We start from the raw sequence: 22,141 nt of genomic DNA on the forward strand, positions 1-22,141 counted from the left end.
AAAAATGAAAAAAACACCCCCAGATATTCACCCAAGGAACAAGTGTGCAAAATTTCAGCCAAATTGAACAATTTATGAAGTCTCCAGGCTGCCCCAAAGTTTTAGCCTCGTTTTGGCGAAAACTCGTCCCCAGGCCCCAAAAATCAAAAATTTTGAAAAATGAAAAAAACACCCCCAGATATTCACCCAAGGAACAAGTGTGCCAAATTTCAGCAAAATCGAACAATTTTTGAAGTCTCCAGGCTGCCCCAAAGTTTTGGGACATACACACACACAGACAGACACACACACACACATTCTCAGATTCTAACTCAACTGAAGTTGAGAAAAGATAAAAAAAATCTACAATACTAATGAAAAAAGCCTTAGCCTTGCTTGAATTTGTTTTAAAGAAAAAACCTTAGTCCTAGTTTCCTGATTTCTAAAAACTGGAAAACTTTTTGGCATAAACCAAAAAATGCTGAAAAAAATCGAATTGTCCAAAAATTGTATAAGAAATTGTGGAGATTGACCTTTTGTAGGATTTCTTATTTTTGGTTGACGTTATTGCTTTTATTATAAATCAAAATATGAAAAAATCTGTACTGGAACACACGCGAGTGTGGAACGAAGAAGAACGAATTAGTGGCAAAACGATGAAGCAAGCGTTTGATGTCACTCACGCGGCAAGTTACAAACTTGCTATTTGTTAATCCCATTGGGCGATAGGCGGTTAGGTGGCGGGCGTGTTCTCTAATTCTCCAATCATCGGCGTCCGGTCATTTTGAATAAAAACAAAAAAGTTAAAAAGGGCGCGCTATCAGTGAAAGTTATCAAGACATGTTATGACAGAAAGTATGATTGATAAACTTGGTGGAGTTATCAAAACAAATTTGTTGTCAAAGAGATTTAACAGTAAGTCCAGACGATGTCAATCTAACAGAATCGAACGAAAATTCCAATCGAATCAATCGAACGCAATCGAACGCAATCGAATGATTGCAATTCGATTGCCGAACGCAATCGAATATCAATCGAACATAAAATTCTGGGTAAAATTCGATTGATTCGATTGATATTCGATAACGTTCGATTGATATTCATTACGTTCGATCAGGTTCGATTGATGTTCGATTACGTTCGATTGATATTTGATTACGTTCGATTGATGTTCGATTACGTTCCATTGATGTTCGATTACATTCGACTGCGTTCGACGGGTGGTCGATTAAATTAGATTCCAATTTACCTCAATTCCTTTCAATTTCGAGCGCCTCTTATTAGGGAGGTTAAGTATCGATACAATAGATAAATCAACGCAACGAACGGGCTTTGACACACAAAGTAAACATGTGGACCTGCATGATCTGCATTTTCTAGAATCCAGGCTAAAATGATTCATATCATCTCGTTTAACTCTTCAAATGTTGAACGAGAATCAACTTTAATCAACAGAATCAATTAGTCGAACCAGTCGAATGCATAAGCCAACCGAACGTAGTCGAATCAATCGAATCAATCGAATCAATCGAATACATTAGTCAATCGAACGCAATCGAATCAATCGAACACAATCGAATCAATCGAAGCAATCGAATCCAGGTACTAATCGAACGCAATCGAATCAATCGAGAAAATTGCGGTAATATTCGATTGGCATTCGATTGCGTTAACGGCAATCGAATTTCAATCATTCGACTGCGTTAACGGCAATCGAATTTCAATCATTCGACTGCGTTCAATTGCGTTCAATTGATTCGGCGTTCGATTCGTTCGATTGACATCGTCTGGGTAAGTGAAAATACAGGCCAGATTAGATATCAAACATACAGTCCCATGTTATTTCGACCAATCGTCCCAAGTTAGAGCAGTTGACGGTAGTTTATTTGTTTTGAAATTTTGCTGCTTTGATTGGTCAGTCATTTGATGGCTATGCAAGTTTCCCTCCACTGATGCAAGCTACCCGACTTCACGGTACACATCAACAAAAAAATATAAAGCTATGACTGTTATTGTGACTGGATGGCTTGTAGCAAGACTGACGACTCAAAATGGGAATAATAACAATAACGACTCTTACCCAAGCCAAGATTTGAACTGTTGAATTTCTATTTCTATATATTTATTTGCATAAATTCATTAGAATTACTTTCGCAAATAGTAGTAATTGAAGTAAGATCAAAAACGGTCAAATACCACAATCTTAATTATTTTGAGGACACTCGTCAGTTTCCACTATAAAAAAAACATGTGTTCAGTCAGTGCAGTGTTTGTTGTTGTGCGTGTTTGTGGTCGAAGGGACATTATAGTCTATCATAAAACAGCGTACGTGGTCTGTTGAGGAAAGTCTCATTTCCGAACAGAAACAAGAAGTAAAAGGTCAAAAAAGATGTAGAAGACCACAGACTCTCTAGTTATAATAGCATCCGTTTTAAAGACGTCTTGTGGGTAGACTATAGTTTTAATCCTTTTCAGCCTGTAATCCATAAAATACTTATTCCAGGTTATTCCTGGTTATCCCGGTTTATTCCAGGATATTCCAGGATATTCCAAGTTATTCCTAAGTTATTCCTGGTTGTTCCTGGTTATTCCTGGTTATTCCAGGTTATTCTTGTTTATTCCAGGTTATTCAAGACTATTCCAGGCTATTTCAGCTTATTCCTGGTCAGATACAGGCTAAACGTGCCAAAACTTTTCGGGCGTCAATGGCGTTTAGGGTGGGCTGTGTTATACCAAGTGGCGGGAGTTCGAAGTTTTTACCTTGTCCAACCATCTTTGTGATTTTGTTATTTGTTTCCAGTTTCTGGAGTTGGAGATTGAAATTCTGGAAAGTAATATGTCGGAAGATTGTTCTGTATCTTTGCTGTACAAGCAGGTTAAATGTGTTAAGTGTTTTTCATATTTTTTAATGATGTACATTCTTAAATTTTTTCAAGCCTCAGAAATATTTTTTCCAGTACCAGTAGTCTAGTGGTTGGATCTTGGAAATTCCTATGAAAATCCATGTACTTTCATCACAAAAATTCCACTTTTTTTGCTGTTTTTAATTCAATTGCCTTAACTTATTTATTAATCAATCATAAAAGAAAAGGGGCAGTATAGACCTAACTCTTCATACAAAAATTACGGGAAACGCATATTTTGGACTTTGTACCCTATGCTGCACACAAACAAGCACTTAAGCCAAAGTCCTGCAAAGGCGGGACAAAAATCAGTTTTCTGGTTTGCAAAAAAACGCCACATAGAAGATCTTTCAAATTCAGTATGTGAATAATAGACAGAGGACCCTGCCCTGCCGACGCACCAGACTTAACGAACACCGGACACGCGAAAGTCCGGTGTAAAATGAGAATTTTTTTTACCACCGGACAATCTCTACACCGGACTTAAGGAAGTCGGATGTCCGGTGTCGGAGAAGGATATTTTTTTCCACCGGACAATCAAAACACCGGACATGACCAGTCTGGTGCGTCCGGTGTTTCTTAATTTTTTGTTTCATAAATGTCAGGCGTCCAAAATTTCCTGTATGCAACACCGGACTGACACCGGACTTATTGCGTCCGGTGTAACGAAAGGATACTTTTTGCCACCGGACAAATACACCAGACAGTCCGGTGCGTCGGCAGGGTCCTATAGACAGTTAGTCACACTAGCGTCCCGCCAAAATGCGTATCAAAGATTAATGCTGCGAAAGTGCTATATTGTTTACCTGACTCTCAAGCAAAAAATACGCAGCAAAACTTCTAAAGGGATTCATTGAAAAATAACCCGGCGCTTTTAAATGAAATTAACTTTCTCAAAAACTATGAGAAATTGCCTAAAATTTGAGCCATAGACAGTTAGCCACACTAGCGTCCTGCCAAAATGCGTATCAAAGATTGATGCTGCGAAAGCGCTATATCGTTTACTTGACTCTTAAGCAAAAAAATGCACCGCAAAACTTCTAAAGGGATTAATGAAAAAATAACCCGGCGCTTTTTAATGAAATTAACATTTTCAAAAACTTTGAGAAATTGCCTAAAATTTGAGCCATAGATGAAAAAATTTGAGCCAAGCCAACCTTGAAAACTAATTTGAAGATCAACTTCCCAAGAAAAAGATCTACGGGGGAGGCGGAACCCACCTAGATCCGCGCACTGCCGGATAGGCTATCTCCCGGAAATTTTGCCAGACCTCAAACAATGACCCGTTTACATGTGCGTAATTGTTTTTACTTTAGCGTATAAACAAGGCCTTAAAAATTGAAGCGCTGTCTCGGGAATTGAATGACAAATTTTGGTTGGTTGATTTTGGCTGCTGCACGTTTTATTTTGTTTCCAACTTTCAAGTTTTAATTAATATTGTCTTGCGAACTTGATTCAGGTAACTCTCATCCTTGTTGTTGAAATGTATCCTGTAGATGACTGATGTTGTTTTTTCTGAAAGCTAGATTTCCTAGTGTGACTAACTGATAGATGAAATAATTTGAGCCAAGCCAACCTTGAGAACTAATTTGAAGATCAACTTCCCAAGAAAAAGATCTACGGTGAAGACGGAACCCACTTAGATCCGCACACTGCCGGATAGGCTATTTCCCGGAAATTTTTCCGGGCCTCAAACACTGACCCATTTCCATTTACATGTGCGGAATTGTTTTTACTTTAGCGTATAAACTAGGCCTTAAAAATTGAAGCGCTGTCTTGGGAATTGAATGACAAATTTTGGTTGGTTGATTTTGGCTGCTGCACGTTCTATTTTGTTTCAAACTTTCAAGTTTTAATTAATTGTCTTTCGAACTTGATTCAGGTAACTCTCATCCTTGTTGTTGCAAATACATCCTGTAGATGACTGATGTTGTTTTTTCTGAAAGCTAGATTTCCTAGTGTGACTAACTGATAGAGCTGTAAAAAATACAACTTTTCTATTTTTCCTTTTTTTTGCAAAAGGAATGAAAATAAAGGGATAATGATAATTGAATAATATCCACTGATGATCCGCAGCACTATCGTAAAGCTAGAATCGCTTCGCGTGCTCTTCGCTGAAGAAGTTGATTGATAGATTAAAATTTTCATCCGGGCGGGAGCTCACGGGCGTTCTGCGAGTGACGACGAGCGTTCTGCCAGTCACGGAAATCCTTGCATTTGCACAGGTTGTGCATTTGCAACGGTTTCAACGATTTTTTCCGACCCTGTTTAAATGAGCTAGATAGATCGCGTAAGGCAAAATACGTGAAAATTAACAAATCTCAACTTTAAAATGAAAATGGCATAAATTGACGACGAATGGCGTTTTCATTTTCTCTTTAGAAGATTCTTTAGCCTTTTTAGAAAATTTTTGTCCACGGGTTAAAATTTTGATCTGTGCATTTTTTTATAATCAAGTGTAACATTTTTCCACTCTGTGTAAATGCAACGAGTTGCAGTGATCGAGTGTATTTGCACGGGGTTTTTTCGTCACTTTCGTTTTCGACCCGTTGCATTTGCCGCATGTCAAACCCTGTGCAAATGCAAGGATTTCCGTGACTGTCTGCGAGCATTCTCGGCTCAATCCTCGGATCGTGTTAAAAATGGTAGACTCAGCTGTGACAGATCATTTCGATGGAAGTTGTTGGAATGTTTACAAGACTCTTGACAGAAAATCCTTTGTTTTATTGTCAATGATGACAGTGCCGTTATTAATTTTGTTAGATCTGACACATTGATGTTTGTAAGTGCACTTTATAGTTTTGATTCCCATCAAAGAATCATTTTCTGGTTTTCATGTTATTAGATGCTGTTTTAGAGCTTTACAGCTAGCCTGAGGGGCTATGCACGGAGAATGAGTCTCGTGTCCACAAAGCGATCGAAAGGAATTCTATCTATAGACGCCCCAAGCCCAAGTTATGTTAGAAGAGTTCAGCTATCTATCCAGTGCTCAAAAGAATCTTTCCAAACAAATTAAAATCTAAAATTCCAAAATATAAAAATTACAACTTAAAACGGATCAAAACTCAAAATACTGCGAGGTTGTCTACTGTCCGCCGGCTTCTTTTGTGCTATAATTTCGAATGTTTTTGTTCGAAAATCTTGTTAGATTTGATTGTTAGATTCGGAAAAAAACATTCAATCAACAAGTTCACGCTGAACATATATGCACATCAAAACAAAGACAAATTTCTTCGATCCAGCAGCTTTTTTAAAACGCAGGAGCGTGAGATGTGAAATTATTATTGTACAGAAAGAGAAAATTATAAAATGTATTGTATTTCTTCGATTGAAAAGAAATTCTTCTTCATTGTTGCGTTTATCTATCAGATTGATAACACTTTTCAATGTTTTTTTTTTAATGGGGGCCCCTGGATGCATGGATGAGAGAAACATTTATTGATCAAAATTAATCTTTAATATGTTTTTAAAATTTTACCTTAAACTTTTAGCTACATTTATTTTTATTTTTAACATCATTCTTTGAAGCTCAAATCAATGCTCTTTCTCAAGTCCAATATACCTATTTCGCAGCCTATTAATCAATCCTACAATTTTGCAATCACCTAGTCTTCAAGAATTCCTTTGATTACTTTATACATTTGTAAATTATTTAATATTTTATACAGATCTCTCATATATTTATAGTCTTATTTATTCTCTTTAGTAGGTCCACATCAGTCTTGTACTGCCTTTTTTTTAACCTGCATTACCAAATAATCTAATAATAATAATAATGATAATAGAATGCATACCGCCAACTGCTCTAACCTGGGACTATCTGACAAAACATGGGACGGCAATTCGGCCACCATTTCACCGAACCTCCAAAGTCATTTGATTTGAGTTAATGAACGGCATATAAAAAGATACACGATTTCTCTTTTGCACCAAGTAGGCTTTTAAATGTAATTATGAAAAAAATCTGTAGTGGAACACACGCGAATGTATGGAATGAAAAAGACCAAATTAGTGGCAAAACGATGGAGCGTTTGACGTCACTCGCGTGACAAGTTACACACTCGTTATTTGTTAATCCCATCAAGCGATAGGCGGTTAGGCATGGTTAGGCGGCGGGCGTCCGGTCATTTTGAATGAAACAATAAAGTTTAAAAGGGTGCGCTATCAGTGAAAGTTATTGTGACATGTTATGACAGAAAGTATGATTGATAAACTTGGTGAAGTTATCAAAACAAATTTGTTGTCAAAGAGATTTAACAGTGAGTGAAAATACAGGCCAGATATCAACCAGTCCCGTGTTTCGACCAACCGTCCCAAGTTACTAGAGCAGTTGACGGTACTGGATTAAATAACTATAGCCGGTACCCAGCGTTGTATGCCGTAAGCTGTAGATGAACGCACTAAATGTTCTTTGGATGTTGAAGCTGGCTTAAAAGCACAATCAATAAAAAAAATCTCTTCAAAGTTTGACTCTAGCCCTCCCCTGGTTTTCTTATCTTTTAACCTAATTTGGATTGTGTACTGTCCCCGTGACGTATTGTAATTTTTTGTTTAATTTAAATCAAAAATTATCAGAAAGAGCATCGTCTGAAACAACTCTGCAAGTAGATGTTTTTCTCGCTTCGCTCACATTAAAGTGCAATTCATATAGTGCAATCTATATAGTGCAACTCTTCATTTTTATCAGATTAAAGAAAAATTAGAAAATTCTAAAGGCTTGGGGACACGAGAAGTTTTTTTCGCGTTGGTGCAATGCAACCTGCTCCATCCCACTAACCTAAAACGCATTCTTGTGTCTCCACCCCGAGTGAAATCAATGACACTTCTAATAACATTTGTGTGTCTCTCACTTTAGTCTTTTTTTTTTTTTGAGTCTCTCAATCATCAAATTTGGAAATCCGATGATTCATCATTTCTCTCACACTGTTTGAATCTGCTCTCCTGTAGGGATAATAATTCGGGAGCAGTGGTTCATCCGGCAGTGTGGAAAGAAAAAGGTCAAGTTGTCTTTTAAATTAAAACAGTAACGACGACTTGAATGTTTTCATATGAAGAAAGAGGTGGACTAATTCCGCCTATTGTATATTTCACGTGTGTGCGTTTACCAAAAGAGTCCCACTCCGCTCACTCTGTGCGTAATTATAAATTTTACATAAGGAGATATTTAATATTTACCTTGTTTAGCATTATTAAAAGTGGAGCAATCTGAGGAAGCTCAAGGAACATAGCAAACAACATAGCTATATATAGAGTTTTAATCGACCATGTGGACAACGGTGATGGCTTCTTCGTAAAAGCAAAAGACACAAATTTTTTTTTTGGATCTGGCATGCAAGAATATTATCAGGACCTATCAGTTAGTCACATAGCATACCGCCCACCGAAATGCGTATCAAAGATTGATGTTGCAAAAACGCTTTATCATTTACTTGATTTGCGTTTTTTAATGAAATTATCAGTTTCATAAACTATGAGAAATTACCTAGATTTTGAGCCAAAGAAAAAAATTAAATTTGAAGAACAACTACCCAATAAAAAGTCTACGGGGGAGAAGACACTCACCTAGATCCGTGCACCACCAGATGGGTTATTTCCAAGAAATTCTGCTGGACATCAAACACTGACCCAGTTACATGTGCTGAATTATTTTAACTTTAGCGTATAAACAAGGCCTTAAAAATAAAAGTGCTGTCTCAGGAATTGAATGACAAAATTTGGTTGGTTGATATTCTGGCTGCTGCATGTTTGCAATCGGTCATCTTGTCTCATTTTAAGTTTTTAAGTTTTAATTAATTGGGAACTTGAACTTGATTCAGGTAACTCTCATCCTTGTTGTTGCAAATACATCCTGTAGATGACTAATATCGTTTTTTATGAAAGCTTGATTTCCCTGGATTTCCTAGTGTGAAAGCTTGATTTCCTAGTGTGACTAACTGTCAAGTTTTCATATTTTAATTAATTGGCTCAGGATCTTGAACTTGATTCAGGTAACTCTCATCCTTGTTGTTGCAATTACATCCTGTGGATGACTGTTGTTGTTTTTTCTGAAAGCTTGATTTCCTAGTGTGACTAGCTGCCTGTAGGCGACCTAGTAGGGTAGAGTATGGGTGTGGTTCGAGTGTGGTTATGTACTAGATTGGCTAGGAATTGGGTTATTATCAGTTAGGGATAGGATTGGAGCTAGTAAAAAGCACTCTTTTGTGATTTTCTCTTAATATAGTATAGTCTAGTTTGTACAATATAAATAGTCGTTAGAAACAATCTTTAGGCATGAATCCTTGGTGCAGTGATTAGGGGAACTTTTTTTAACAAAGTAAGGTAGTGGAATTAGGGGAATTAGGGGAACTTTTTTTAATTAGTGATCAGCGGAACTTTGCATTTAGTGGGTTTGAATCCCATCGGTGGCAATCTTTCAGAAAATCATTCAATCAGTTGAAAACATAGAAAATAACTCACAAAGTCCCAGAAAGTCAGAAAGACTATGAAATAGAGACTGAAAAGTATGAAATAATTCCAGACGACCGTGGACAACCTTTATTGTAAACCATTTAGGGATTCACACTGAACACTTTCTATTTTGCTTTGCTTGAAATTATACACACATAGATCTTACATAAGTTTTGTCTGGTTTTGTAACAAATGAGTTAAGTTTCAAAGCCTGCCTTCTTTTTTAGGTATTTTTGATCTTTTTTTGCCTGTTTTTCTGCTTTTTTAGAATTAAAAATATCCAAAGTCAGAAAATCCTCTTGCAATCAAAGGTAAAATATTAGGGGTAATGTATGAAAATATTTTCTTTTTAGTTTAGGTTACAAAATATAACAATGGATCATTTTCTAAATGAAGCAAAACGTCTGGTACAGCGGTTACAACACCATGACAATGCAGTTGATATTTTGATTGGTGAAACAACAAATCTTCAAAATAAATTGATTGCTATGAGACAATATAAAGATGAAGTTGTTAAAATGAATCAATCTGCAAACCATCGACCGAAAAGTACACTGATTCTTGGCAGTCAGCTTGAGAATCAAAGAATACAGAGCCTAGAACAGGAAAACCGAGAATTGAGCATTTCACTTGCAGAACATCAATCTGCACTTGAGTTGATTATGAATAAGTACAGAGAGCAAGTGGTGGTAATGATTAAAGCAAATGGAACAAACTTGGCTCTGTCGCCAAGCTTTAGTCAACCAAGTGAAAAAGAACGCCAATTAAATGAACAGATTGCTGAAATGGCATATGTGATGAGACAATCCGCTTCCATTGATGAAAATCATGCTGCTAAAGAAATTGAAACCATACGTAGCCTTCAAGTAGAGAACGACAACTTACGACAACTCCTACAAATTAGTGGTCAAAGTTTGAAACAGAGCAATAATGAAACTCCACCTAATGATTCAGCTATTTCTTCACAAAGTTCCTTACCAACTCAGCCACCAGTCCCAAAAATATCTCAAATACAACATCAGTCAATTGAAGAGGTTGATACAAAAGACAGTGGAATTTACGACGAAGAATATTCTCCAAATTTTGACTTATTTAAAAAGGGAAAGAAAAGGAAACCTTTGAATACATCAAGACATGTTGATGAATTGGAAAACCTTTTTAAGATGCCTTCAACTTTACATAAATCGCCAGCCCCGAATGAAATTGATATTCTTGAAAACAGTTTTGATAAAAATTCTACCAATGTGAAACTTGAGAAGGAAAATGAAAACCAATTAGAGGATTTGGATCAAACAGATCATCAAGAGGAAAAACAACATCAAATGTACACAGTAGAAGCACTCATTGAGAATAACATATCTGATAAAGATGATGAAGACTTACAATTAACAAACGGACATTTGGAAGAAAATTTATTGATTGATGACTTGGACGCTTTACTTGAACAGGAGTTTGATGATGCGGACTCCGATTCAGAACCTTCAGAATCTCATGAATCAAACTTGAACAATGATTTTAAAGATGTCATTTTAAATAATTCCTTCCAAAAGAAAACAGATAGCTCTTCAAAAAACAAAACACAGTTAGATGAAAGTGATGCATTGAAATTTTTGGATGATGCGTTGGATTCTTCTGAAGAGAATGAATCTGATAATGACGACAATAATAGAGAATTGTCTGTTGACACTACAAGTCTGAAAGAAAATAACAATTCAAAAGTACATCATGAAGAAAACTCTATGTCTAATACTCATTCAACCTTGTTGAAGGAGGAAGCAGCAGAAGCTCCAGATGAGATGGATGTTCTTGATTTTCTGGATAACTTCGATAAAGAAATTGAGGATGATGATTGTAGTGAGACACAATCTGAAGCAGAATCTGAGGTTACGATAATTGACACGAATCAGGAGGATGACACAATGGCATTGTTTGATTCTGTTCTGGAGGATGACGATTCTCCACTCAGCGAGGATGAAGGGAATGACTGAAGTGTATCTGAAAAATTAAACCATTGAGAAGTATAATTGTTGTGTATGCGTTGCTTCACAGTATGTGCCAGCAAGAAATAAAAGACGTAGTAATAAGAACATGAGGTTCATACATTCTATTAAGATTTCATTAAACAGATGGCTTTATTATTGAATGGAAAACTGATTGGAAATGTAAAGACTTTAAGGAGCACTATTTTATTTTTCTCTTCTAAATTCCATATGTTTTCTGGAACTTTTTTTAAGAGAAAATATAATTTTGAAAATATGTGACCCTTCCAGTCTGCTATTCTACCTTTGTTGTTTGAAAGTGTTGAAATTGAAATCTGTTAAAACTAAATATTGCTACTAAGAATCTATATTATCTTGATGCATTTAAAAAATTATAGTTTTCTAATGAAAATGTTCCAGCTAGACAGAGGCTTGATAAAGGAACAAAATAAATTTTGTGTTATTTCTTTCTAATTCTGAACTCTCCGCCCAGATTCACAGAAGGTTGTTGACAACACTGAAAGTAATGTGAGAAGAGATATTATTATTATTAATTATAATAATTTTAATTGATTATGTAAATAAAGTGTTCCTTATTATTTCTTTTCTACATTTTTCTTAGGTTTCAATTGCATAAAATTTATGACATATTTAGGATTTTTTCTTATATTTTATTTCGCCTTAGTTTAGTTTTTGAATGAATTATTATGATAATGTTTTCCTAATCCGATTGATGAACATTTCTAAAGTAATATCCTCGTAATGCTTTCCAGCATCCATGTAGAACTTGTGTTTACAAAAAGTGGAAAGAAAAGTTGCTGCTGTGATATAATTTTAATATGCTTTTGTTTCACTAGTTGTTGTTTTAAGTGCTGGTTTTAGTCAATTTCTCACACGAAGAATGTCTCCAGAAGCAACAAAAGTTGTTTCTGAATCTATAAAGTCCATAAGGTTTACCATCAAATTTCAATCCAGTAAGATATATGATTTTGTTTTTATAATATGATTGTTTTTTCCAAAATATTTATAATTATAACATATAAAAAGGTCAGAGAAAAACGAAGAGAGTTTATTTTCTTACATTATAATTGTCTTTTAGAATTTTTCTGGTAAAGTATTATTATTATTACTGTTAATGTTATTTTTCATTATGGTAGACCAGATATTTTGTGTAGAAGGACTGTTAGGAATTTTAAATGCAATTTTTATTGATCATCGATTTTGTTTTGAGGCTGTGACAAGATTTTCGTAGTAAGAATGGTGTGCAGTGAATAGTGTGTCATAAAGATTAAATTTTGAGTCCCATACATTAATATTTGTAAGCTGTAACTTTTTGTTCTTGAAAGTTTTAGGGTCAGCGTGAATGTGTAAAAGGGCTTTGGTTGCGTGAATGTGTGAATTGAAAAAACTTGCGTGAACTTGAAAATCTGCTTTTTGATTGTGTGAATCTGTGCTATTTTTTGTGTAAATATTACAACTTTCTCCTTTTTTCACCAATTATGAGCAAATTTTGGTTCTGCTGTGGGGGCCGCTAAATTGCAAAGTTCCTACAGTTCTTTGTAACATAATGTATCAATATGATTTTGAATGTAGAAATAAATTTTATTGTTTGCAATTTTCTCTTCGTTGTTGTTGTAAAATTCTTTCTGGTAAAATCTCCTGGATTCTACAAACTAAAAATGAATCAAACAAGCTGTTAAAAAAAGTCAACTCCTATTAAGAAGATCTTTTTCTCTCATCTTTTTTGTGATTTTATAAAGCTCTGTAAATTGTCTATTTCATTTATTTCAATTCCTTTCTTCTGTTTGTTTATTTCACAGACTGAAAATAAAAACAACAAAAAACATCATGGAGGTCGACAAAGATGATTTCCTGGAGTTGGGAGTTCAAGAGAATGATTTGATTGATGATATTGAAATGTCAGATGACGAACTGAATGTCGAATTGGAAATGCTGAATAAGCAAGAAAATGTTAAGTGGGAGATCAAAGCAGAAATTAAGACGGAGGAAGGGGAGTATGCAGAAAATCAAAATGAATTTAAAACAGAAATAAAGACAGAATTTGCAGAATGTGTCAAACATGAATCTGCAGAATGTGTCAAACATGAATCTGCAGAATGTGTCAAACATGAATCAGATCAGCAAGACGATAAATATGCTACAAACAAGAAAATAATAAAAGTAAGACCCTCTTCACCTTCCACAAAAACAATAAACAATAATAACAGACCCAAACAAAGGAACAGGGACGATTATGGGGACATTCAACTTGACAAGAAACGATTGTATAAGCCTTTATATGTTGATAAAAACACTGACCCTGTTGTGGTGGGCCGAGAAATTTCATATCGTTTACAGGAAAAGAAATCGAACTTGATCAAAAATGTTGTAAGAGTAATCGGTATTTCAATGTCGGTGGAAGTATTTCAAGAAACAAAGAAGATAGTGAAATCAGGTGGATTAAAAACAGATGATGGTCAGCGCAAACGTTCCCCTGGTGGAACATATCTTTACATTCTCAAGAATCGAGGATACGCCTCAACTACACAAATGAAAGAAATTTTTAAAGTTGAGAATGAACGGCACAAAGAGAAACGCAAATATAAAGCACAAAAATTAAAAAATCATCAAAGGAAATCAATCAAAGTGGAAAAGCAGGATGAAAAGCCCAAAGCGAAAGTGGAAGAATGAATAATTGGTTATTTTGAAATCATCTCAATGAGTACCCAAACTTTTCACCGCCCTGATCTAGACCAAATAATATTCGGCTCATAGCATATTTTCTGCATTCTTTTTCAAATGACCACCTATACAATAAATAAGTAAAGCCCTCGGTTGTTTAGACCCAATTTAATAGTTATCCCTTACTATAAGATGGGTTTAAAATTTAGTTATCTTTTTTAAGTTTTAATTAGTTTTTGTAATTATTATACAGTTCAGTAGAGTTTTTTTACAATTGACAAGAAATAAACTATTTGTTGCAGCTTAATGAAGCTGCTTTTACTTTTTTGCTGACAATTTCAATTGTTTTTTAATTGGACACCTTTTGTGAGTAACACTTCTACCCTAGCCTAGAAACACCTTTTGCGAGTAACACTTCTGACCTAGCTTAGAAACTTACATGATTACTCACATGTTTATCTTTCTTTCTTTTCAGAAACATAGACTTGTAAATATATTGTACATAGTAAAGAAAAAAAACAAAAAATGGTAGACTCAAGTAGTGACAATAAAATTCTTGGAAAATTATCATCAGCAGGCTGGATCTGTGATCAAAGAAAAGAACAATGGAGAAAAGATGGGTGAGCAATCTTTTTCTGTAGACATGACTTTATTATTATTATAATTATTAGTTATTATCATTTTTCTAAATACCACTTTAATCAGCTTTAATGGGATAAAATTTCGCGAGGATTAAATTTTGCGGATTTCATGGATTTGAGTGTCAACTGCGAAATTATGTGCCAATGGAATATGGAAAGTCCTCATCCGCGAAATCTTTTTAAACAAAACTCAAATAAACTACTGGCATCAAAGAAGCGCTAATAATGCATATTTTAAGGAGCAAACATGCATGATTTGGCAGTAAAGCAACAAAATAGTGAAAATATTTGTACCATCCATGAAATAAGTCCCCGCGAAATCTTAAAAACATGATTTTTCAGCTTTTTCAATCCCCCCATCAAAAAGGTCAAATCCCTCCATCAGCCTTATCCCCTCCATGACCAAAATGGGGACTTTGGTACCCATTATAGGTTATTGTCATTATCACTTTATTTTCTCAAGAAACGGCATTGTAAATAAATTAGCTCGTAGTTACGTAGAGGAATCTTGCTTTTTACATGTGAGAATCAAAAGTAAAACTAAACTTTCCAGTATGTAAAAATATTTAACAATGGTTGAAAATACTTAATACACAAAAATTAACCCCCCCCCCCCATCCTAAATCTCTCCGCCCCATCAGCCTTAGCCCCCCCCCAACATTTGAAAAATAAAAAATATCTGCCCATCATACATTTGACGAAATTCTAAACCCCCACCCAATTTTATGAGGGGGGGTGAAGTCATGTTAAAGTTTTGCGGATGAGCTCAACTGAGAAATTTAATCCCCGCAAAAATTTATTGGTTGACATTCCAGTCTTTACATGTTATTTATTAATACAGCCAAGCCCTAGTTAGGAGGACACAATCACTGGCTAAGTGGTATCTTAGGACCATAGTGTGGAAAGGGGTCTGATCCCCCTTCTTGGCATCTCCCCATCCTTTAAAAATGCCTATCCCCCAAGGATCTTGGACAAAAATAGCTATATATGTGAAATATCTTTAGAGAGAGAAAGCGAAATAATTCCTTCTTCTTTTTGACTCAGACTACTCTATAAGAAAACTTCCTTTCATGAAGACAAAATTTCATAACAGTGCTTGAAAATAATACAATAAATATGTAAGCCCCCCCCTTCCTTGCCACCCCCCCCCCCTTTTTTTAATGAAAATTTCTGATCCCCCTTCATTTTTTTCGGAAGGTGTCACCCCTCTTTAGAAAGGGGGGTCTCCTCATTCCAATGAATTCGTTCAAAATGATGTGGTTATTATTATCATTGCTTGTATTCTTATTCACATTTGTTTGACTCTTGATTTTTGTCACCACACTGCATAATCTGGTGCCCTGCCTTTCTTATCTTGCGTACTAAACGATTGTATTTTTTACTGTACTGACGATGACGATAGTCGAAAAGCTTTTACAATAAATTGAACAAATTTTTGTTTTCTTGATTTTTATCGAACATAAACGATTAACATATTAGAAAATAAGCTAAAAAAATTTGAAGGGACAAATTGTATACAAACTGATTTCATCCCGTAATAAAATATCGTATTATCATATAGCAACCATATTACTGTATTACACGAGATTACAAATGAGTGCAGCCTATTCTGCTTTTGGATTCTTTATTGACTTCTATTCTTTCTTCAGGTACATGAACTGTTGCGGATGCAAAGGACAGGCTTATAACCCAACTGATGTCGAACAAAAAGCAAACATTATCACACACGGGGTATTGCAAAAACTATGATTTCTTTTTAGCAGCCCCTTGCAGCTTTTGCTCCTTATTCATAGATATACTTTAAGCGTACAAACTTTCGCGAACAGAAATTTTCGCGAGATCGAAAAATCGCGAAATTCACGACATTTACTTACGCGAATTTCAGGAAAAAATATTTTTTAAGAGCACAAACTTTGTAAACGTTGGATAAAAATGAGAATTTTTAAACCAAAATTTGATAAAACGTGACAAATGTTCCTTGAATCCGATAAAAACCAGTAAAAACGGTTGTAAAGAAATATGCTGAAAATTTTATAAAGTTTTATAGATTTTCAATTTTTTAAAGAAAATTTCGCGGCGAGCATAAACTTTTGCGAATCACCCTATTAAGAGATTTCAAAGACTTTAACTTTCGCGAAAAAGGCCAAAATTCGCGAAAATCGCGAAAGTTTCTGCTCGCGAAAGTTTGTACGCCTACTTAAAGTAATAGGTTTTGAACGGGTGTAAGAATCAAGCTACAGTACTAACATTGACAAAAAATGGAAGAAGTTGATCTGTAGAGAGATCGGGCTAGATCTCCCTAACTCTCAGGTTTATTTTAATTTTTCCTAGCTCTCAGTTTTCTTAATATGTTGTTTCTACAATCGGTGACGAAATACTTGCCACAAAAAGGAAATCCACCGGAGTGTTTTGAAACCACAATCGATTTGCAAGTGCTCTAACGTAGGTTCGAAGGGTAGAGTTTTAACTCTGAGTTTTAACAGGACCTTAGGATCTGAGGATCCAAAGGTTCAAAAATGGTCCAGTAGGTCTTGAAATATAGCCTAGAAACCAATAAATCCCTCCCAGATCGAAATAATCGTTGAAATCAAGTTGAAGCCCGAAATTGACATTCTCGCTCGAACTTCAATTTTCGAAAAATGGTAAATTAGCCAAAAGTGCCAATATGTTATGGCACTGATTGTAGGTTTCTTACTTTAAAAACTACTATTATAAGGTTATTAAAATTGTTCATTTTGCAAAGAATTTTTTGCGCAGAAGTACTCCAAGCAGCTCCAAGATATGTAGATTGAAATTCGAAGCAGTGCTAATATTTATGTCAACCCTGTAACGTCACATAGCCGCTTTCTCTAAGTGCTGACGAAGAAAGAACAAAATTTAATACTCATAGCCACTCCACACAAGCCATCCCACACAAGCCACTCCCAAACAAGCCACTCCACACAAGCCACTCCACACAAGCCACTCCACACAAGCCACTCCACACAAGCCACTCCACACAAGCCACTCCACACAAGCCACAAGCCAAAAGCTTTCCAAAACGATATAACACTGCTAGTTCGCTGTATCTCAGAGTACTTCTGTGGAAAGAAATCTTCCCAAAACTCTTCAAAAAATGCACTATACCGGGTGTCTCTGTAAAAACTTTCCCCTGTTTGATTCAAAATTGCGAAAAAGTGAAAAACATATATTAGCTTGATTTTTTCGAAATCGTTTAGAGGAGGGTTTAACTTAAATTTTGGTATATCAAACTTTAAAGTTGCTTCATTAGATCAAAAGTTATGAAAAAAAAAGAGTAAAAAAATTGTTTTCAAAAAGAACGCAAAAAGACGAAAAAACAAGGTATCAAATTAGACAAGAAAACACTGTACAGACAGTAAAGTTTTACTTTTGAACTCGACTGTGCATCTTTTTTGTTTTATTATTCGTTTTTAATAATTTTAATTGCTAATTTAGAGCTCCTTTTGGATTCATTAATGAGCATGAAGTTTCAACAAGCAACAAACTTTTATCAAAATTTTTCCAAAAGTTTCCAAAGCTTAGCGAGTCTATTTGAGTGGAGAAGAGAAAGTTTGAGTGTCCTTTTTTCTAACAAAAGATTTGATACCCTATTTTTTCGTCTTTTTGCGCTCTTTTTGAAAAAATTTTGTTTACTCTTTTTGTCATAACTTTTGATATAATGAAGCAATTTTAAAGTTTGATATATCAAAATTTAAGTTAAACCCTCCTCTAAACGATTTCGAAAAAATCAAGCTAATATATTTTTTCACTTTTTCGCAATTTTGAATCAAACAGGGGGGGTAGTTTTTTTAGAGACACCCGGTATAATGAAATTCGACCAGCAGTTTTATTTTATTTTAACAATATACCTTATTACACGAATATTACTAGGCAAGTATTCAACGGCCTTGAAATTAACACTCCAAAAATTAACATGAATTTTATCTGATTTTTCAAGGACACCATGGCTGGTTTTAATTAAGGGAGTTTTTATTAACACGAAATTTTTCAATTCGTGTTAATAAAATGACTAGTAATATTCGTGTAATAATATATATCGAGTTCTCATTGTCTTGTTTACTTTATCTTTAACAAGCCTACTATTTTATGATTAATCCCCGAACAAAGGAAGGTCTGTAATTTGTGCTCAATTTCTTCGTTCTAGATCAACATCCCTTTTGCAGTTGTTGCTGTTTACTTCATGGTTATCAAATCGAAAGACAATTTAGACTTGGTCTGTACGTTGGTGTATGGCACGAGTCTTTTGATGTTATTCACCGTCTCTACACTCTTCCACGTCATCTCTTTGCTACCGAAGTGGAGGTATTAGACTCTTGTTTTTCATTTTTTTGTCCACCTTTTTATTAAAAGTTGCATTTGGGGGGTGTGCTTTGATTTAACTAGGGTATTCTCAGGCGCCTGATAAACGGTGGTCGGAATAAAAATAAGGTTATTACAGACTAAAACCTGGCTTTTTGGAACAAAACATGAAACCCAAGCGGCGTAAATGCCCAGTAGTGTTGTTAGTGTCAACATATTTTTCAATTTGCAGAATCGCCATACAACTTAATTTGCAGGAGTGAATTTTTTCGATAGCGCAAATCGAGTCGGAAGAGCAATAAAAAATTAATTGCTTTAATTTTTTTGAGATAAGTATCTCTAACAGTTTGAAAAAGAAAGATTTTACCATTATCACTCGGAGGTATTAATTATATGTAGTTTTTTTTTACCCATGTGCCCAATAGTTAGTCAGATAACCCGATTTTTAGTCTGGACTCGTCATTGAAAATTGCGCGCAGGCCCCGTCAAAATCTTTTCGACCAGTTGTGTTTTAAAGGCCCATTCCGCTGGGCCAATAAGGGATCCTTTTTTTGATAGCACTGAAAATATTTTCAAAAATTTAATAAACGGCGGGGGTCCTAATAAGGTCCGGGGGTTACGAACAAAATCGATAAATTAACAAATAGGGGGTCCCCTTTATTAAGCACCTGAAAATTAATTAGGGACAAATTCTGAGATACCAACTTGTATAGACCTTTTCATGAATTACTTCACGGTCACGAACATCACTTGCCTCGTATTAAAGCAATTACCATGGTGATTATGTCCCTTGAGACATTAAATGATTTTTTTTTTAATAGAAAGTAGTTTTAGTAAAATCCGCTGTGAGTTAATCACCATGGCTATAATTTCAAAACGAGGCAAGTAATGTTCGTAACGTAATTTATGAAAAAGTTCTATTTTGCTACGTTTGCTTTTTGAATGTAATTCGGGAATATCTGTTGCAAAAATGAAGGTTACCTTATACACCTAACCACCTAACACTTTTCTTATGAGTTATGTCGGGTCAAACTTTTTCAGAAGGCCTGAGTTGAGGGAACTTATTTTTAGCAAATTTTGAGATTTTTAACAAAATTCGCCCTGATTCATCCTTGATTTTTTTCTATTACACCTCTTTTTAGGCCAAAAGAACCAATTTAAACTACCATTCGCCAAAGTTTTTACTGTCTTCAAACTAAATGATAAGTTCTGTTTATTTTTGTTGTTGTTTAGGGAGAGTAGGTTACGAAAGATATTTCATTTGTGTGATCGATTCTCCATTTACATCTTCATATCTGCTTCTTACATGCCATGGTAAGTGTGACCAGCTCATTCCTTTCTCACAGCTTCTTACATGCCATGGTAAGTGTGACCAGCTCATTCCTTTCTCACAGCTTCTTACATGCCATGGTAAGTGTGACCAGCTCATTCTCTTCTCCCAGCCAATCAGCACTCTAAGATTTTCCACGCTAGCGTTTCTAGATTGTTTATTGCTTTCAGAAAACTTTCCCTTTCTGACTATGGTTAGCCAAAAATGCTAGATGGGGTTGAGGCCATAGCTAAGTAAACTTTATGGAATCTGTTAAGAAAGAAAACGATTTTTTCTCTTTGCCATGTCTTGGTGTCCAATATGTGGGGTTTACCCTCAGACTAAAAGGGTGTGTGTTCAAAACCAACCAGTTTCACAGTTGTGAGGTCCTCTCTCGCCCACACTGAGTATCTGGCATTGTTTTGTAGGTTGCTTCTTCAGCGGACGATCCCGAACGCGCATGACATCGTGACTTTGTTGTGGTCCATTGCTGCCATGGGGATAGTATACTCGTTAGTCATGCATGAAAAGTATACCATTTTGTTTTCCTTTGTCTTGTTAAGAATACACTCCCGAATATGTTTCCAACTAGCAATAAATTGTTAAAAGCGTTGGAAATATTTCATCCATCTGTTTTATCTTGTAGGTGTTATTGGGTCTTCCCAGAGTTCAAAATTGTAAATGTAGATTCGGGGTGGGCTTTGTAGAACAATCTTGGGACGACCATAAGTTTTTGCACAACTGTATGTGAACATCGCTATGTTTTTACAAATTCATTGTCAACTATGAAAACGATACGTTAGGTAATTTAAACATCTGTGAGTTTGTTTCTTGTTATCCATCAAAGAACGATTTGATTAATATGCTACTTTTTCTTTATCCGTAGGTACAAAATGCTAGAGACAGCCATTTATTTGTGTCAAGGATTCGGACCCGCCATCTTTCTCATTAAACACGTAAGTCCATTTCTTATTTGTACCCTCCTCACCTCAGTGTTTCGCAACCATTTCGTTTCGGAGTCTGAACATCGTCTAAGTGTTACTGGTCCACTCTCTTTTTTTAGGCATCCACAAGTTTATTCGAATTGGCGTTGGGCGGTTTGCTTTACGTCATTGGAGTAATTTTCTTCAAATCGGACGGTCACCTCCCTTTCGCGCATGCGATCTGGCACATCTTGGGTTCCATCGCAGCTTGGGTACATCATTATGGAATTTGGATGTATTTTTATGCAGGCTGAAAAGCGATTTTTGATACGGTATTTTTGACCTCTTAAAATTCCGCATTCCATTATATTGTATTGTCCAACATTGTAGCCAGTTTAACTTAAATTCTTTTTGGACCTACTACGGAGGTCCTTTAAATTAACTGATGTTCTTCCATCCGTCCGTTCGTTCGTCTGTTACCAGCTTTTCTCGGGATTGGCTTTATATATTTTTCTGGTTTTTTCGCACAGTAATGTAAAATCGTAATTTTTATAATCTGATGGAGCCCGATTTTCAAAAAATAATTTTTTTGGCCAAATTTTGACCAAAAGTCCCTAAAAATGGGGTTTTTTGGACTTTGTGTGAAATTGCTTCATTAGTTTTTTCTAGGCAAGGTTCTCTAAAAAGTCACTCAAGCCGTTTTTTCCGGAAAATCTTTTAGTGATATAAAATGGTAATTTTTAATTTCTGATGGAGCCCGATTTTCGAAAAATAATTTTTGGGCAAATTTGGGCCGAATTCGGATACTCACGGTAATCTATTCAAGCTGCTCACTACACTTTTTTACTCTCTTGCTATATGTCCTATTTTATCTGATTCTCATCATCAGGTAGGTCCATTCAGCATGTTGCTTGTTAATTCATATATTTTAATATTGTAGAAATTTTTCTGTTTGTAA

At 35.4% G+C, this 22,141-nt stretch overlaps 3 protein-coding genes across 3 annotated transcripts; all 3 read left to right on the forward strand.

The window, feature by feature from the left end:
* Positions 1-9,647: 9,647 nt before the first annotated feature.
* Positions 9,648-12,923, forward strand: LOC136801899 (interaptin-like). Its single transcript, XM_067058577.1, has one exon. It carries the CDS (start codon positions 9,704-9,706, stop codon positions 11,315-11,317), a length of 1,614 nt encoding a protein of 537 aa, XP_066914678.1. The 5' UTR covers positions 9,648-9,703; the 3' UTR covers positions 11,318-12,923.
* Positions 12,924-13,128: 205 nt separating this feature from the next.
* On the forward strand, positions 13,129-14,311 carry LOC136801900 (phosphorylated adapter RNA export protein-like). Its single transcript, XM_067058578.1, has one exon. It carries the CDS (start codon positions 13,157-13,159, stop codon positions 13,997-13,999), a length of 843 nt encoding a protein of 280 aa, XP_066914679.1. The 5' UTR covers positions 13,129-13,156; the 3' UTR covers positions 14,000-14,311.
* Positions 14,312-14,463: 152 nt separating this feature from the next.
* Positions 14,464-21,782, forward strand: LOC136801928 (monocyte to macrophage differentiation factor-like). The gene is made up of 7 exons (XM_067058622.1): positions 14,464-14,610; positions 16,281-16,362; positions 18,797-18,954; positions 20,185-20,265; positions 20,689-20,790; positions 21,147-21,216; positions 21,324-21,782. The coding sequence occupies exons 1-7, from the start codon at positions 14,516-14,518 to the stop codon at positions 21,495-21,497; spliced, it is 762 nt and encodes a 253-aa protein (XP_066914723.1). The 5' UTR covers positions 14,464-14,515; the 3' UTR covers positions 21,498-21,782.
* Positions 21,783-22,141: the final 359 nt, after the last annotated feature.

Source organism: Clytia hemisphaerica, unplaced genomic scaffold (assembly GCF_902728285.1).
Source record: "Clytia hemisphaerica strain Z4C2 unplaced genomic scaffold, Clytia hemisphaerica genome assembly, whole genome shotgun sequence".
Taxonomy (NCBI): Eukaryota; Metazoa; Cnidaria; class Hydrozoa; order Leptothecata; family Clytiidae; genus Clytia; species Clytia hemisphaerica.

Coding starts and splice junctions, on each gene's coding strand:
- LOC136801899 (XM_067058577.1), top strand. CDS start 9,704: ATGGATCATTTTCTAAATGAAGCAAAACGTCTGGTACAGCGGTTACAA.
- LOC136801900 (XM_067058578.1), top strand. CDS start 13,157: ATGGAGGTCGACAAAGATGATTTCCTGGAGTTGGGAGTTCAAGAGAAT.
- LOC136801928 (XM_067058622.1), top strand. CDS start 14,516: ATGGTAGACTCAAGTAGTGACAATAAAATTCTTGGAAAATTATCATCA. Junction 16,363..18,796: donor CAAACATTATCACACACGGG/GTATTGCAAAAA, acceptor TCTTCGTTCTAG/ATCAACATCCCTTTTGCAGT. Junction 20,791..21,146: donor TCGTTAGTCATGCATGAAAA/GTATACCATTTT, acceptor CTTTATCCGTAG/GTACAAAATGCTAGAGACAG.